The 17500-nt window shown below is 40.1% G+C and overlaps 1 protein-coding gene and 1 long non-coding RNA gene across 3 annotated transcripts in view; one reads left to right on the forward strand and one right to left on the reverse strand.

Annotated features, from left to right (window-relative positions):
- Nucleotides 1–7366: 7366 nt before the first annotated feature.
- LOC137969955 (putative ammonium transporter 1) overlaps nt 7367–17500 on the reverse strand; it is a 13471-nt gene continuing 3337 nt past the window's right edge. Inside the window, exons 4-11 of one of the 2 annotated variants that reach the window (XR_011116746.1) lie at nt 15762–15859; nt 14410–14544; nt 13359–13488; nt 9897–9997; nt 9506–9644; nt 8728–8949; nt 8346–8442; nt 7732–7872 (exon numbers count right to left, since the gene is read on the reverse strand). Coding sequence is in view for 1 of the 2 variants with exons in the window: in XM_068816378.1 (XP_068672479.1) it covers nt 7634–7872; nt 8728–8949; nt 9506–9644; nt 9897–9997; nt 13359–13488; nt 14410–14544; nt 15762–15859 (1064 nt within the window). In the remaining variant the exon portion in view is untranslated. Of the gene's footprint in view, nt 7873–8345; nt 8443–8727; nt 8950–9505; nt 9645–9896; nt 9998–13358; nt 13489–14409; nt 14545–15761; nt 15860–17500 lie in introns of both variants that reach the window. The other variant, XM_068816378.1, reaches the window with a different exon arrangement.
- Nucleotides 10685–11469, forward strand: LOC137970990 (uncharacterized). The gene is made up of 2 exons (XR_011116901.1): nt 10685–10808; nt 10931–11469. It is a non-coding gene; the product is annotated as an uncharacterized lncRNA (long non-coding RNA).

The following is a 17500-nucleotide window of genomic DNA, read 5'->3' on the forward strand; positions in this document are numbered from 1 at the left end:
CAAGAACTCGCTTCAGGTTTCTGTCATGATCCTCTTTGGACGTACCCCAGACCAAAATGTCATCAATGATGTACTTGCATCCCTCGATATCTTCGAACCCCATGTCCATGGTTTTTTTTAAATAACTCCTGTGCTGAGTGTATTCCAAAGGGCATACAGGTGAATCAACATCGCCCAAATGGCGCGTTAAAACTGGTCAGCATCGAGCTCTCATCATCAAGCTTAATTTGCCAATAACCAGAGGTGGCACCCAATACACTGACGGTCTGATAGCAATAGTGTTAGATCATCCAGAGTTGGCAGTGGGTAATGATCTCGCATGATGGCGTGGTTTAGGTCTCTTGGAATGAGACGCGCTCGTAATGCTCCTGTTCGCTGCTTTTCTGGCGTTGCGATCGAATTCACCCAGTTTCTTGGCTCACGCTTTTTAACCATCACCCCAGGGTCCTCCATTCTCTTGAGTTCCCTTTCTAGCTTGTCTCTGAGTGCTACTGGGATTCTGCGTGGGGAGTGTATGACCGGCACTGCGTCAGGTTTGAGGTGAATTTTATGCACCCCTGAAAAAGTCCCTAGCCCTCAAACACGTCACTGTACTCTATTAGCATGTCGTTTTGGTTCTGCCCAGGGTTTTGCATTTCTTCCACAGATAAATTAACACTAATTTGATAAGCTTTAAGGAGAGGCACGATGTCAACCCGCCCGGCTAAGACTGGTGGTGCTTGTATTGATACCACATATAATTCAAGCATTTCTTTTCTTTTTTTGTACCAACAAGATAACTTACACTTCCGTTCCCTTTACCCCCATATGCGCTCAGTGTTTGTGTAGTTTCCTCTTAATTGTCACACCTTAGTTTACGGAATAGTTCTAAGGGAATCACATTCACATTCAAACTTAAAACTTACTGTTTCATTGTTCTGGCCTACCTCAATAACCACGAAGAGTTGGTTTGAGGATATAACGTTTCCAAATATGGTTTCAACAAACAAACAAACTGTCACTTGTTTGGAGGCTAGACTCCCTTAGCTCGTGTATCCTTTTACTGCTTGTCTTGCACATTCGGGCAAAACGATTTGCCTTTCCGCGTTCAGCATGTTTTCCCCGTAGCAGGAAAAGACTATCTAGCGTTCAAATTTCCACATTTGCCACATGATTGTTTTCTTCCTTGGGAAGTGTACTTGAAAATCTCTTTTTGTATGGCTGGCTGTCACCCATAGAATGGACTGCTTCAGTGCTGTGCGATTCTATTGATTTTAACTGTGCTTTTGATAGTTCGTATGTTCATGCAATTTCAACAGCGTTACCGTGATGAGTCAAATCTCCCTTGGTTTATCAGCTTTGCGCGAGTTTTGTAAGAATTTGTGCCAAACAAAATCCTGTCCCTGATCATTTCGTTTGATTCTCTGCAATTACAATCCCTGGCTAGTAGTTTTGCATCCGTTACGAACTGCTTCACTGTTTCCACTTCGCTTTTGACGCGGTTGAGGTATTTATATCGACAAATTACTGCACGGGTTTGTTTTGGATTACACGTTTAATTCAAATCGCTCGAAGTAAGCCTTGAGTTTCTTCGTATCCTCTTCGTTGATATCTGACCACGAATTGACGATATCTCGCCCTTTGTCACTGCACCATATAAGCTGCACTTTTCCTTCTCTTTTCTCACTGGAAAGGGGGACACTGAACATAGAGAGCTTTAGCAACGATGACCAAACCCTGCGAGCAGAGCCTCCTATTGTCTTTTTCTTTACTGAGGAGGAGAAAACGAGGCTCTGCCCGAATCGCGTCAACTCTTTGAAGCCACCGCAGCCCGAACTTCTGGACTAGTTAATCTTGTTTTCTCTCGTCAAAGCGGTTTTTCCAGCGCGAGCGTCCGTTTAGTGACAAAACCGATGGTTATAATTGAGCCCGCAGTACCATGAAAAACCAAGATGGCGGCGAGATCTGGCATATTAGGCTTGGGTTCGAGACTGTATCCTTGCAACATGCAGCGCATATTCAATAAAGATCTAACTCGATTCATGCAGTCTTTCTCGAGAACGCCAAAATCGAGCAAGCAAAACAAAGGCTCTGCTAGCAGGGTGCGATGACCGCGACGTCAGCAAGAACGTCACAAAAAATAACAATAGCTTTGCACCCACTGCACGTGCGGTTTTTTTTTTTTTTTTTTTTTTTTTGAACATTTCCTTGCCATCGTCGGCGAAACAATGGCGTGAAATGCCCAAATTTGAGGTTTCATGGACAACGTCAGAACTTGAGAATAATTTTCATTCTCTCCCTCAAAGTGAAGAGCCGTTCATAGCAATTTCATTCTTGACGAAATGCCACACCTTTGTCTCATTAAAAATCTTGAAATGGTCGCGAAGTGATTGCAGTATGGTCGCGAAGTGATTGCAGTGACGCGAATATATATTTCGAGATGACGTTCTCGTTGTAGTTGCCGTCGTGGTTGCCAAAGTTCCGTAATTCCACGTGTTGTCCAAAAGGCTTCCACCTTTCCGGCCTCCCAACCCATTTGAGGACATTGCACTCCAGCCAAATCTATATTTCAGAGTATATCTCGCTTCTGACACCGTGTAAAATTGTGAGTGGTGGCTTTTAACATCACACTGAATATTATAAGATTCTCACTTAATCAAGATGGCGTTCTCCATGCACACATCTGTTGCATATCCGTTGCTATGCCAGCGATAAACTATGCGCATGTATCACACGGGTCAAGCATGCCAACCTAAATAAATGTTTATATTTAGTTATGTTATTTGGTTTATTTACTCTTTCATATCATTACAGTTGCATGACTTATTTTTCCACGTATTCCTATTCCGGAATACGGTCAATCGAACGCACCCTAAATGTCTCGCGCTTCTATTTGTTGTCAGTTACAATGTAATTAACACGTCATTACCATTATAAATTCAAATCACAACTGTATCTCACTTCACAACTGATGATGACCGTTGAACGATCGAAACATGACTTGTTTAAGGAGGCTCGAAATAGTTTCTCCCTTTTTCAAACAAATAAACATATTCTGTCCTTAGATACAGTTAGGGCAATCATATCAAGACGAAATTTGGCCAGGGTATTAAGTACCTATCGTAGATTTCTCACATTATGTTTTCCTCCAAAATAATGTTACCATGGCAACGATATTAGGCATTTCTTTGAGCCTTAAAATCAACATATGTTGTCCTTTTTGAAGAAACGGGACGGTGAAATTTTCCCATTCAGCGTTACCAGATACTGTTAGAAATACTCTCTAAAATATTTAAAATTCAACAAAATCTGTAGGTCAGTTTTTCAGAAAAATAAGGTTTTTTGAATTGTGTCTCTAATTTTTTTTTTCACCTACAGAATTTTTTTAAATTTGAAAGACAAACGGTTTAAATTAATCTAAGCTAACATGCAAAAAATAAAAAAATTCACCGTCCAGAAGTAGAGATATAAACGAGTAAAGTTGCAAAATCAGGAAAAATTAGGGGGTTACAAGATCAGCATTTACGCATGCGTCACCCGCTCATTCGAGTCCGCGCGCGAGTGGAGCTACAGGTCAACACAAACGGATTCAAGTGGCTATTAAACCGTTTAAGTAGAATTTTCGTAGTTTTCGTGAATAGGAGATGTCTATTTATATTCCATGTATAGAGGAATTGGAGAAAGGTAAGCGAAATTAGCGGTATTTGTTTATTTCTGGTGACCCATTTGAATCATGAGCTGACGCAAGCAGCTTACGAATTGCGTGTGTGGCTTACGCGCGCGCGCTCAGCTGAAAACCCTTTCGAGCCTCCTTAAACTTGAGATATATCGAAGGAGTTTTTTTGCCCCGCGCGCGCGCGCGCGTAAGTGACAAACATAATGACCAGGGCCCGGTTGTTCGAAAGCCGATTAACGCTAATCCCAGATTAAAAATTTACCAAGGAGTTTATTTCTCTACTCCCAAATGCTGTTCGACGCTGATATTTGGCAAAGCATTACATTAGAAGAAGTCAATCTTGAAAAACAAAAATAAGCGAAAGAAACTTTCACCAAAAAGTTGAAAAAATGAAACCAAAGTTTACGCTAATCCTGGATTAAGTTAATCGGCTTTCGAACAACCGGGCCCAGGGCGCTTATACTTTCCGCCCTGATAATGACTCATCATACGCGCTATATCTGTTTCAAGCAACTTGCCCCTGACCATTGGCTTGCTCAAATGGACGATTAAGACGGTAAGATTGTTGCTTACAACTTTGGCATGCAGCTAGTGGAACGTCATGACTTTGGGGTCTGATTCAAACGACACAATAGGCCTTTTGCAACAAACGATCACATGGTACAAAATCCGCCATGCTGGAGGGCAAGTTCATTATTATTCTCCCACTGGGACATTAAAACAAAGGCAAGTCAAGCTTGACTGGTTCATCTCTCTTTGCTTTAATGTCCCAGTTGGGGAATAATAATGAGTTTGTTCTCCAGCATGGCGGATTTTGTACCATGTGATCGTTTGTTGCAAGAGGCCTATTTGTGGTGAAGTCGTGACGTAAGCCAGTCGCATGCAAAACCCTTGCACCGCTTAAATCGCCTTTAGGTAATTCCCTTGTTTTGCACCGCGCATCTCATACTGCACATAACATTGCGACTTCGCAGATGGCGGCGTTTGACTCCGGCCATCTAAAGCGAGGCAACAATGGCCGCTTTTGCTGTTCAAGAGCTTTCAAGTGCAATCATGATAGTTCTTCTCGGTTAAGAAGGTGTTGGTTTGGAACTCGCCCCAGTCCTTTCGCGGAAAAAGATCATTTTGAAGCCGAAATTGTGCCTTTGTTCATCCATTTATCATCATGTTGCGAAGAAACGAGCAGGGTGATCCCCCATTTTTAATGGTTTTATTTACTCGTAATAGGTAAACGGAAAACATATTTTAAGGAGAAAAAAAGTTGGATAGTAGAAGTTGTAGTATTTACATATAAATGACGTGAAACTGCATCTGGAGATCGACACTGACTGCCATGTGATGACTGTAGCGGTCCAATTTGCTTACATTTCTTTGCAAGATTAAACAATTTGAAATCACTTTACTTAAAGATTATAGCCCGGAACAACAAGTAGGTTTAAGTTTTCAGTAGTATTCAGTAGCTTTTGCTTCATAACAATTTTTCCGGTTGATCTAGTTTCGAAGGCTTCTCGCGTAATTCGGTAAAAAACAGTAGGATAAAGGGCATATGTATATAATCCTCGTCGCGCCTAGGTGGCACATAAGGCTGAGACCAGAGATTTCCGTTGCTCCCTGTCCATTGCTGCCTTCTCAAGTTCTTTCCATGTCTTCCCTTTTGTTTTCATTTCTGCCTCGATCGTCTTCCTCCAAGTTTCTCGTGGACGACCTCTCTTCCTTCTTCCACTATCCGGTGTCCACCTTAATGCAGTTCGTGTTATGCTATCTCGGTCTTTCCTGACAACATGCCCAAGCCACCTCCATCTTCTTTGCATTATTACTGTGGTGATGTCTCGCTGGCCTGTCCTTTGATATAGTTCCTTGTTTGTGATCTTCTGTGGCCAGTATATCTTGCATAACTTTCTCAGGCAAGAAGTGCGGAAACCTGACAGTCTTTGGCTGTCTCTTTGGGTAACCCTCCAACATTCTGCACCACACAGTAGTACTGATAAGACATTGCTGCTATAGATCTTTATCTTCGTTTTTTTCACTGATGTTTGGTGACCTCCATACTTAATTTAGTTGGAAAAATGATGATTTGGCCTTCTGGAGACGGTTGGTGATGTCCTTAACCGTGGCATTGCTTTTGCCCATAATACTTCCCAATTAGGTAAATTCCTCTACTTCCTCCAAATTTTCATTCTCCAATTCCACTGGTAATGGTGTTTCCGTACGCTGCATTGTCTTAGTCTTCTTCCTGCTGATGTTCAAGCCCAGTTGGCTGGCAGCTAATGAGAGGTCTGACGTTTTTCGCTGTAATATGATCTCTAGTAGAAGACATGAGTGCAACATCGTCGGCAAAGTCGAGATCCTCAAGCAAAGACGTTAGTGTCCATCTATTAAGAATAACATGGGTGACAGGAGGCAACCTTGGCGCACCCCGCTTCTGACACTGAACCAATCCGTTAGCAAACAATTGCTACGGAAACTGAAGATAAAAGGCATACAGCGCGAAAACAAGCACGGTGACCCTGTCTTGTCATTGCATCTTTTAATTGTCCTGTGTATGAATATCAATTGCGCCAAGTTTGAAAAAATTCTGGATAGTACGTCATTTTCAAGGAAACTACCTTAAAGGGGCTAGGTCACGCTATTTTAGGTAAATTTGTTTAATTTTGTTATTTATGAGCTCTAAACGTCAAATTGGTAGAGCAAGAGTCTTTCATTTGCAAAATCACGGCCACATAACAACTGAGAATGATTTTCCAGCTGTGTAAATGACATTTTGATATAGACTGATATAAATTTGAAAAAAGGTGGGCCGACGTTTTTCAAATTTACCCAAATTCAATCCATTTCAATCCTCTTCAGTTTTGTCCATCCATGTCCCTTCTTGGCTGCCCTGTGCTTTGTTAGAGTTCTTCTATAGTTTTGAACAGCTGTTTTGATATTTTAGTTAATTCTATGACCATTCGATCAGTGCTGAAATTGCCTAAAATTGCGTGACCTAGCCCCTTTGAGGTTGCTCACACCAGTTCCAACACTCTTAGGAGACCTCGTTATTAGAAGGATTGACACTACAACACTTTATCACGTACCATGTGAAATATCAATTGTTGCTGAACAAGATACAGTTATTTTTCTGACGTAAAAAGTTACCATGGCAACAGTAAAGCCTTGCAAAAACACCTTATATTTTGGCTTTAGTTGCTCATATCTGAAAAACGAACTCGGTGACCCCATTTTTTAATTGCACAAAAGTGATCAGAAAGTCAAGATGAAAAAAAAAAAATTTCTGTGGAGCGGATTCAGAGCTACCTTAAATTTTTAATTATTTAAGGTAACTCTGAATCCGCTGCACAGAATTTTTTAAACTTTGCAGAACGTTTTATTCTGGCATGCTGATTACATTTCAAAAATAAAAAATGGGGGTCCTCGAGTCGAGATATGAGCGGCTAAAGGCAAAATATGGGATGTTTTGGCAAGGCTCTCCTGTTGCCACAGTAACTTTTTACGTCACAAAAACGACCGAATCTTTTTCAGCAATAATTGGAGCTTGATACAGTACCATAACATTGTTGATAAGTGATAGTGTTGTAGTGTCAATCCTTGTAATAAGAACGTTTCTTTCAAGTGTTAAAACCGGTTTGAGCCACAAGTTCTGTGAATAACGGTTCGCTCACATCCTGCCAAACGGGGGGAAAAGGGCTAATTGACCTTGAATAGCAATAGATGTTTTTTAATATTTATTGAAATATTTATCATTTATTTTTGGTGTCTTTTATCATAATGTTATTCTTAGCTTCAAATTCCAGGTTTCTTTTACAATTCTTTATTGATTAGCTGTAGAAATTTACACAAATACTTGTTTTAACCTGTATAATTATTTTGCTGATTGAAGGTCTCCTTATCCTTTGCTAAAGCACGAGGAATCGTGCATGTGTAAGTGATTATTGATGCTAAAATATTCGCCCATTGATGTTATAATTATTCCCTACTTAATTAAGTCGTCACATTTTCTTGGTCTGGGCTCACATTTTCTACCGCTAAAGTCCTAGAGTTCGAAACACTTCCCGATTTTGGGGAAACTTTATTATGACTATTCATCAAGACGAGGCTGAGTTGGGCGGTTGACTTATGCATACACGGAAGCGGTTGAGTTGACAATGAATCCGCGGTCCAGCCGTCTCCATAACTGTCCAGTGGATATGCGGGCTCACCATGCTTGGGGATGTCCAGGCCTAAGATGAATGGCGGAAAAATAGAGGATGAAAGATATTGTAAAAGAGAAGAGGTTGAATATCAAATATTGGCTGCAGCAAAAATCACGCCATAGTTCAAAACCGACCTGTGGTTGTTAACTATTATTCCGAGGTTTTCGAAAATGTAGTCAGGGAGACACTAAGTGGAAAGGCCGGCATTTAAATCAAATTAAATAATTAAATTTCTCAACTCTATTCACGCATTTTCTTTTGGAATGGTATAGTGAAAGCAAACAAAACTCATTTTAACTGAAGAGAAGGAGGTAGCTTCGAAATGCCTGGCTATTCTAACTTGTCTGAGCCTGGTCCATTTTTTAAGAAATCATACAACTTAACTACGAAGACATTTTGTCCTTGTGTTAAACTTATGTGTTGATACGTTTTTCTCAACCTCATTAACGATGCAAAGCTGGACGTTCGGTTAACGGGAAAGCCGTTCGGCTAGCACTTACAGCTTCCATGGATCGAAACAACCATAGACAATGCCATTTTTTATTGCAGGAATGAACGCACCATGGCAAAGAGCAAGTCATTGTCTGCAAAAAAGATCTGACACAACATAGGTGACAACAGATAGGATCTCTAAGCTATAAGTGCTGATCTACTAGGTTATATATATATATAGGTAAGGAACTAACAATCTTAGCCTCGTCTGAATCTCTTCCTCTTTTATTTTTGTTTGATTTGAAATAGGTTAAACCTCACGATCTTCAAGTTAACGTAAAGAGAAATTTACATTTTTGAGAGATTGAAACAAGCGTCAACTAAGCCATCCCCTAGCTTTAACCGTTCGTCCAACTTGCGTATGTCTCTTGATTATTCACTGGGTCTCACCTTTTAATTCAATTTCCTCAGGAACACGCAGTTGCTTTGTAAGACGCAAGATTATGAACAACAGGAAAGACAAGGCAGCCGACCACGCCATGATGACAAGCACGCCCAGAAGATTCCAGCCGAAACCACGGAAAGAAAGCAGACTTCCGGAGTACATAATGCCGGATTCCTTGTTGAAGATGGGCACTGACAGAACACCCCATGTTCCACCTCCAAGATGGACTGTGCGTGTAGAGGAAGTATAATAAGTTGTCGGTAGTCTAAGAAGACTTATACTAATCCTTTGTGTTCACATGACGACAAGAAGAAAACAGCGACTGGGCTTGTGTGTCAAACTCGCTGATACTGCGAGAATTCTACTCTATTTTTACCCAACAGCTTCTTGCTTTGGTTTAAGAAATACATGGTCGTTAATTATGTGAGTGAAAATCAATACAAACGATCCAAAAATAAGCAAAAAGAACGTTTTTGGATATTTCACACGCTAAAAAGAAGCTGTTTGAGTTTCAAAACGTGTTCAAATCGTCAGGACGGAGAACTTCTTTTCTTATGGAAGCATCACATTAATTCTCTTTGTTATTCTATGACCTTTACGAATGATTTTTTCTGGAACCATTTTTTCCTGTTGAGTTCGACTGACCCTTTGATAGAGCTTTCCTAAATAACAGCTACAGTGTTGATAGATGTCATTTAACGAAATGAGGTTATAGACATCTACGACAGAAGAAATCGTCTTTTATAGGCCTTTAACTGATGTAACGAAAGTGTTCTCTCTTACCAGCTACTGCATCAAGTGGATCATCGATTTTGAAGTACAGTACAGCGGTACTCCAGGCAACATACGCCATTCCTGCTATTACACCAATGATAAATGCGGCGTAAGGATAGACGACGTTACAACCAGCACACATTGCAACCTGAAAGAAAGATGAGGCTTGCATTCAAACCCTTTTCATCCGTACTGGTTAAGCATGCAAATATCATAAGACTGGACAATTCTACGTTGAATAGTGCATATTGTCTTCGCGCGTTGGTTTGTTCTGAATTCTGAAGGGTACAGTTTTCATTGCAAACCATTCCTGTTTCATGATCAAAAAGATGAATTTCTCTGGCGCACCAGTAGTTTATGGTTCTTTGTTGACATATAATAGCTTCAAGCGAGTTCTCACCATTCCAGTCAGTCCACCATTGATAGTGAAAAGGAGACTCCAGTATTTCTTCGCATAACCCAAACGCTTGATCATCATGGCAGTCAATGCACCTGAAGCCCCTGTCATGCAACGGGAATCAGTCATCATAAGTAAGGGGAGGTGATGTGGCCCAGTGGTTAGGGCACTTGCCTTGAGATCCGGAGATCCCGGGTTCAAGACCCGATATTCCACAAGATTGAGTGGGATAATTGTTTTATTATTAAACACATTGATGACAACCTCACCCTGGATGTATTGACCTCGTTGTCGCTCGGTCAATACGGCAAGGCCTCAGTTTGAGATTTTGCTGTAACGACCGAACGGTCGAGGTTATTAAATAGTTATTACAACAGTTGCGGATCAATCAGAGGTGTTGTGCACATCAGGCACCATCTGATTGGCCATTATTTGGCGGGACCTGTGTTCTAAAATTCAGATAATATCGTAAACTGACAGCCTAAGGACAAATTGGATAGATCGACGACATTTCTGAGTTAGTGACTTCTGTAAGCGGTGCTCTACTGCACTGCTCTTCTGCGTGCGTAAAAAAGAAAACTGTAAAGCTTCGTAGAGATCAGTAAAAGCAACAAGTTCAGAACTCAGGACATTTTTGGAGGCGGTAGTGATTTTTCTCCCTAATTGGGGTCTTATGCATTATGCATAAAGACCGCTAAGTCAGAGGCAGATCTTGTCAGTATGTCACTTTGAGGACGAGAACACACGTGACAGTCTGGCCTGTAGACTGGGTACTAGTAATTGCGAGTCATTGTTTCAAGTGTCGGCCATTTTGCTTCTAGCGTTCGTCGTTTGTATATAAGTCTGCGGTCGTTTTCCCTGTTTTGGGAAAAAATTGAAGAGATTTCCGTCGCAGATTAGTTGTAATTGTTCAAGGTAAGCAATTTCTGTTTCAAAGTTGATCTTTCGTGCTGTTTCAAATTGGTTTTCTTTCCTTCTTTCATTTCGAAAATTAACTACACTTTCCTGGCTTGTTTGTTCTTTGTTATTTCATCCAGGTGACGTCGCTGAGTGGAGTTTCCTCGGCGATATCGATACGGGAGTTGTTTACTCACGCAAGCCAACATATCTAGACTCGGCTTGTGTTTAGTGCGGATTGCACTGAAGCTAAGACGCTTTCGCAAGCCCACATTCATTGGCTTGAAATTCCGGTGTGCCTTGCACCACATACCTCACAAGTATCTCACAAGCTATCACAAACCAGTATTTATCGGCTTGAAATGTCGGTGTGGGTTACACCCCAAAGTGAAAGAGCTATTGTACTCTAAAAAATAATTCCATTGAATAAGAGTTTTGCACTCTCAAAGAATAGTATATTTCGTACTCTTACTGCTGTCTGCTACTAGCCGCCAGCATGGTAACAACGATCGAACAGTACCGGTCAACAGCGGTCAAGGATCGGTTGTCACAACAATTTTGTGAAAGCCAAGGATGCATTTTCACGTGTGCGAGGGCGATTTTGGAATACGATGCTTATGATGTTTCGCTTAAATGTGTTTTACTTGCCAATATTAAAACAAGTTGTTGGACATTACAAGTCGTGTAAGGAGGTGATGTTTTGGTTTACACAAATGATGTGCTACAATGTTTACATCCCATTGCTTACAAGGCAAGCAAATGATGTGGAGGAAAATCCATGTTTACAATATTTGATATCATTGATCCAACAAACTTTGTGTCCGCAGTCAAGGAAATGAAGCAATCTTTGGTGTGAATGCTGGTAAGCAATGTGTAGCAATGTCACTTACTGCTATTATATACCGTCAAATACAAGATAATTCTACTTTGAACAATTCTACTTTGATAACTCTACTTTGAACAATATTTTAGTTATTGGAAATAATCTATACAGTTCTATAAGATGTTCTCAGCGAACAAATGGCTATTTGCTGTTAACTGGTGTTCCAGACATGGTTTCAATATTTGTTCATGACATCAAACATTGGTCCACATATGTCTCTTAGAAATTCACTTCTAGAAGTATTTTCAAACTCTTAACTGAATTACAATAATTGTTGTTTGTTAACTACTGGCATTAATACACTATATTGTAATGAATACACTTTAACAAATATTGAAACCATGTCTGGAACACCAGTTAACAGCAAATAGTCATTTGTTCGCTCAGAACATCTTACAGAACTGTATAGATTATTTCCAATAACCAAAATATTGTTCAAAGTAGAATTGTTCAAAGTAGAATTATCTTGTATTTGATGGTATATAATAGCAGTAAGTGACATTGCTACACATTGCTTACCAGCATTCACACCAAAGATTGCTTCATTTCCTTGGCTAGAGTCAGTGGACACAGTGGTTGCTAGATCAATGATATCAAATATTGTAGGACCTGGATTTTCCCCCACATCATCACCTGTATTTTCAGGTATTGCGAATGCTGTGTGTACCAGCAATGTTTATTACTGCTACTCCAGTAGATCGTAGATGCTGCTAGTAACACTGTTGGATTCTCAGGATTCATTGGAGCATGTCTATAGATTTTTACTACAGTGTGGTAAATTGTTTTGATCAAATGGCTTTTCCCAGCACTACCTGACCTCCAGTTATAAATAAATAAACTGGTTCATCAATTTGTGACTTCAGGCTGTTGAGGGTTTCATTTATTTCTAATCCATGAAGGCACCCTGTTGAAAGCTTTGCATTTCATTTTTAATTATTTAATGATCTAACTGATTCACGTAATTGGTCATCAGATATTCCTCTTTGCTGTTTATACATTGTTATTGCTGATGGACTGTGATTTCCAGTAGTTTGGGAATTTGCACCAAGCTCTGAGGGTACGTGTTTATCGAACATCTACTGATGATTCATCTTAGAATTCTAGTTGAATTTCAGCATTCTCTTGATCATTTATAAGATGGTATGAATAAATGACAGTGTCATGCTTGTTTTTTAGCCATTCTAGTGCTTCTGTTACTAGTAAATAGCTGATAGAGATGCTGTAGTGTGCACCAAAAGTTGTCTAAAGTGTGCAAATTGCAATAAGAGAAAGATTAGCGGCAAGTCATCGATGTAAAATTCTAAACAGGGCCTGAAATTTGAAGCATACAGAAACCCATTTCACTGCTGCGTTGTGGCAAATTTTCAACCAATCACGCATGGACGCATGGTGGGCTGAATGGAGTTAAACTAAGCATAAGACCCCAAGTACGCATTGCGGACCTATTTTTTTTAAGTTGTTAACGACCAAACGAATAGACTCTAAACGCCTGGGTACGACTTACCTAAATTTGGGTACGACTGAACTGTAAGAAGTACTTATAACGACAATGAATCGACCTGTAATTCAGACTGATATACAAGATTACATAGCGAACAGGTTATCGTTTTTTGTTTTTTTTTTTTTCCGAACAAAGGTTTCGTTTACCACATCTGAATACCTACATAATCCCACCGAAGCCTTACCTCCAAGGACCGTGTTTACCATAGCCAAAGCAACAATATCCGCATCTCCAGGACTGGCAATAGCAGTTTGGGAACCACCATTGAACGCCAAGAAGCCGAAAAACAGGATAAATCCCCCCAAAGCCACTTGCTAAAAGGAAAAAGAAGAGAGCGGGAAACAACAAAACTATTATGATCTCATCTATAAAAATCTCCTGTGGCTTATCCATAATGCATGCTCTTTAATTCATATTGTAGTTCCAAAAGTTTGAAACAGCTTTAAAGAAAAGTAGCGATGTAAATGGAGAAGGAATGGTGTCGGAAATAAATGGTATACAACGCGGGGTTTCGACGATGATCCGCAGATCATGCGGATTGCACGTATCGATACTCACGAGTGGTAAGGCATCATGATAAAGAGATTGTAAAAGGTAAAGAGTGATGCCGTAAAAGGAAAGTAGAGAATCAGGACTCGATTACTTGAAACACATCAATCTGGTCATGAGCATATGAGTAAAAACAGAGAATTAATTATTCCAGTTTTCTTCTCCTTTAAGCGAATCAGTTTATGTTGCACATCAGGGCACCGCATATCCTGTCGTAAAGCAGGCTTTTGTCCCATTTAAAACGTGACTTGAACATATAATGACCTGAAAGTGTAAACGTACCCTTCACAATTGATTGAATATACACAGATCTTCGAACCATGACTGGATACCATATCCATGACCACAAGCAGCAGTTGCAAAGAACAGGCTTTCACTACGAAAAGAGACCAAAACTGGAATAATTAGTTTCTTCTTTTTTCACCCATATGCTACCTGTGTGTCTGTTTAACTGAGTCCAGCGCTACAATTCGCTTTTACTGCGTCATCCTTACCTTTTGCAATATTTCTGTTTCTTTCCGTTGTTTATTTCTACTTGTTTGTTAACTAAAGAGGATTCGGTCGTATAAAAACGTCCCCAAGATGACTTCAAAGTTTCCCCTTTTTTCCGAGAGGAGAACAACGTAACAAATGAAGTTCTTCAGGGCTCTTTCTTTGTGCTCAGCTGTTTTCCATCTTAGACTTACCGGCACTGTATGTCCCTGTAACACCTGTGGAGTTCCGTCTTCGCTGAACCTTCCTAATCTTGGACCAACAATGGCTGCTCCAACCAGTGCAAATGTCCCACCCAGTGTGTGGACAACTCCGCTCCCAGCAAAGTCCTGCCAAAACGCAAAGTGAACAAACGTCCATTATTTGAGGCCGTGAGGCAATCGAAGGCATACGTATCTTGTTTATTTCCACTGTCATAATATTGTAATTCTGTACAAAAGACTAAGAGAATGTGTGTCAGTAGACATTGTATGCCCCTTTGATATGAGGGTGAAAGAGAAAGAACTGGAAAAACGTGAAAAAGACAATGATTTGCGATATGAAATTGGCTAAATTTGGAAGTGTAAAAGGGTGAAGGTTATCCCAATCGTAATAGGGGCACTGGGCACTGTAAGTAAAGACCTTTGAAAAGTACCAAGAACAACAGTGTGCGGTGAATTTCTCAGCTCTGGAGAAAACCTGTTTGCTACGAACGTCCAAAATCCTGAGGAAGGTGCTGGATGCCTGAGGTCACGGGATGTGGCTTGCTGTCTAGTGTAAGATACCAGTGTATCTACGTAGACCGTGAAATATATCGATGATGATAATAATAATAATAACAATAATAATAAAATTTATTTATTTACAATGCGACGCGCCTTATCGTGACCACCTAATAAAGGTTTTTAAAAATTGTCGGCCAATAGGGGTGTGTGAATTTGATTGACAGTCACGACTCCTAGCAAAGATCGCCCAGATGTAAGTTGAACATCGTTGCACGGGTTGTTGAGTATTTATTTTACACGTGTAATTGTCAAATGTGGAAGTTTGTTGGGTGGCCACGGTAAGGAACGTTGCACTGTAAGTGCTTAGTCTTCAAGCGATGGGGCACTAAATTGAAAAATCTACTCAAATGGGCCTTTTGCAGCTTAGTGATCACATGGTGCAAAAATTGCCATACTGGAACGCAAATTACGCACTGGGACATCTAAAACAAAGCATGTTAATTTTAATCTTCAAATCAGATCAAACGTTGTTTTTTGAGGAGAGGGGAAAACTGGCGAAACTGGAGAAAACCTCTTGGGGCAGAGTAAAGAACAAAGAAACACATCCCACATATAACGCCCTGCAAGTCTGGGAATCGAGCCCATTGGTGGGAAGCGAGTACTCTTCACACAGCGCCATACCTACTCACCTCTCCATTCTTCAGCTTATTTCACTGAAAAATTTAATCTACCTCAAAACTGTAGGTACGAAAAAGATTACATCTACCTTTGATTTGTTGATTTGTCGATATAGCTGCAGCCTGTAACACACCCGGCCCTTGTTTCACCGAATACATACAAACCTGATAAGTTAAAACTTCTCCAGAACCATCAGTTATACCAGAGTAAAGCCAGCCTTTAGAGTCCCATGCCCAATGTGCCACAACTGGGTACACAAATCCTACAAACAAAATCAATCATAGCTGGCGTGTTTAGTTAAGGACGGTGCCTACTATTGTTATTGCGCATACGTTCAACGCATCTCCAGATACTCGGATTTCCTATCGCCGATGCTTACTAATACAGGGATATTTTTGCGCGGTTTAAAACTATCCGGAGAAAGTAGATCTTAGTACGTACTCTTGGTAACCAAAAAGAAGATTGGGTTTCAATTTGAGAAAGAACGCCATACATTGCTTTGTATTTTAAAGCTTTTTACAAATATTATCCATGAATTATCTTTGAAAAATGCGTGGTTACCCCCAATTTTCTTTTTGGATTTCAATAACACTTCTTAAGATCTACGTTTTCTGCATAATCACGCACCGGGGTAAAAAGATCTTTAATTAGTAGGCACCGTCCTTAAAAGAAAACCGTTGAAGCTATAAAATGAGTTGATACAAAGTGGATTGATCTCCGTAAATAAAGGGAGGAGTAAGGATGGCTGTGTGGTACTGGGTCGAATCCTAAGCTCGAACGTGGGCTGAGATTTTCTTGCCTCCCACCAGGGTGGACCGGGTTTTACTCCGCGGTGTTTCCTCTCTCATCAGAGCGAATTCGCTCCTGCGAAAAGCTAACGCTTGAAACCTAAGCTTTCTAATAGACCTTATTCACGATAGCCGCCATGTTGGATTTGCTATTATCATGCAAATTAGCTACACACTTCTGAGGGGGCAAACAACACAAGTTCGAGAGGTTATAACGAACATCTTAGCCACACAGATGGTCTGTTTCATGTTCATTGAATGTTTATCACCTAAGTAGTAAAACAGAATGCTTGCACAAGTTACTTCGATTTTTTTTTACTGAAAAATCAGCAGATAACGAAGTAGAAAGTCAAAATGTCGGAGGCAATCAAAAGATATAAAATTATTATAAACGGTACTTAATTCTAAATTCTAAAATATACTTTTAGCAATGTTAATTCAATATTTCGACGAGCCGATTTTCCGCAATTCGCCTTTATTCCAATGTTTGCTCCCCAGCATAACACATGGCTAATTTGCATGACAATTTGACAACATGAAAAAACCAACATGGCCGCTGTCGTGAATAAGGCCTATTTCTCCACGGTTTTCAATTTGCCTTTATTATTTCATTTTATACCATCTGTAAATTAAATATCAAACAACATACATTCGGTTGTATTCTTATTTATGTATTTTCCCGTCCAGACTTTTTCGATTGTAAAAGCTCCCAAACTTCAAAGAAACAGCAATATTTTCCCTCGTAGCACTCGTTCGAGAAGTACTGTTTCTCTTAGGCTCAAAATTAGGATTTACGTTATCCCGTCAACGCGCAATATCCTCTACATATGTTTTTCGTTGGCTAAGAATTGTTGCCAATGACTAATGTCAGATACCTACATCACAGTGACCCACATGACTGTGTTATGCGCTGTGCTGATGTAAAAGCGGTATAAGCAAGTATACGGAGTTTGACAGAGCAACGCATGCGCGCGTCCGGATAAAAGCAAACAAAATATTTCGAACAAAAGTCCGCACATGTTGTTGTTTGTTTTTTTTTTTAAACTTCTGAACTGGATTATGAATACCAGAAAATTTCCAAGTCAAATGTTTTCACAATAAGCTTCACTTTTAAA

The sequence above is a fragment of the Montipora foliosa genome, chromosome 9 (assembly GCF_036669935.1).
Source record: "Montipora foliosa isolate CH-2021 chromosome 9, ASM3666993v2, whole genome shotgun sequence".
Lineage (NCBI taxonomy): Eukaryota > Metazoa > Cnidaria > Anthozoa > Scleractinia > Acroporidae > Montipora > Montipora foliosa.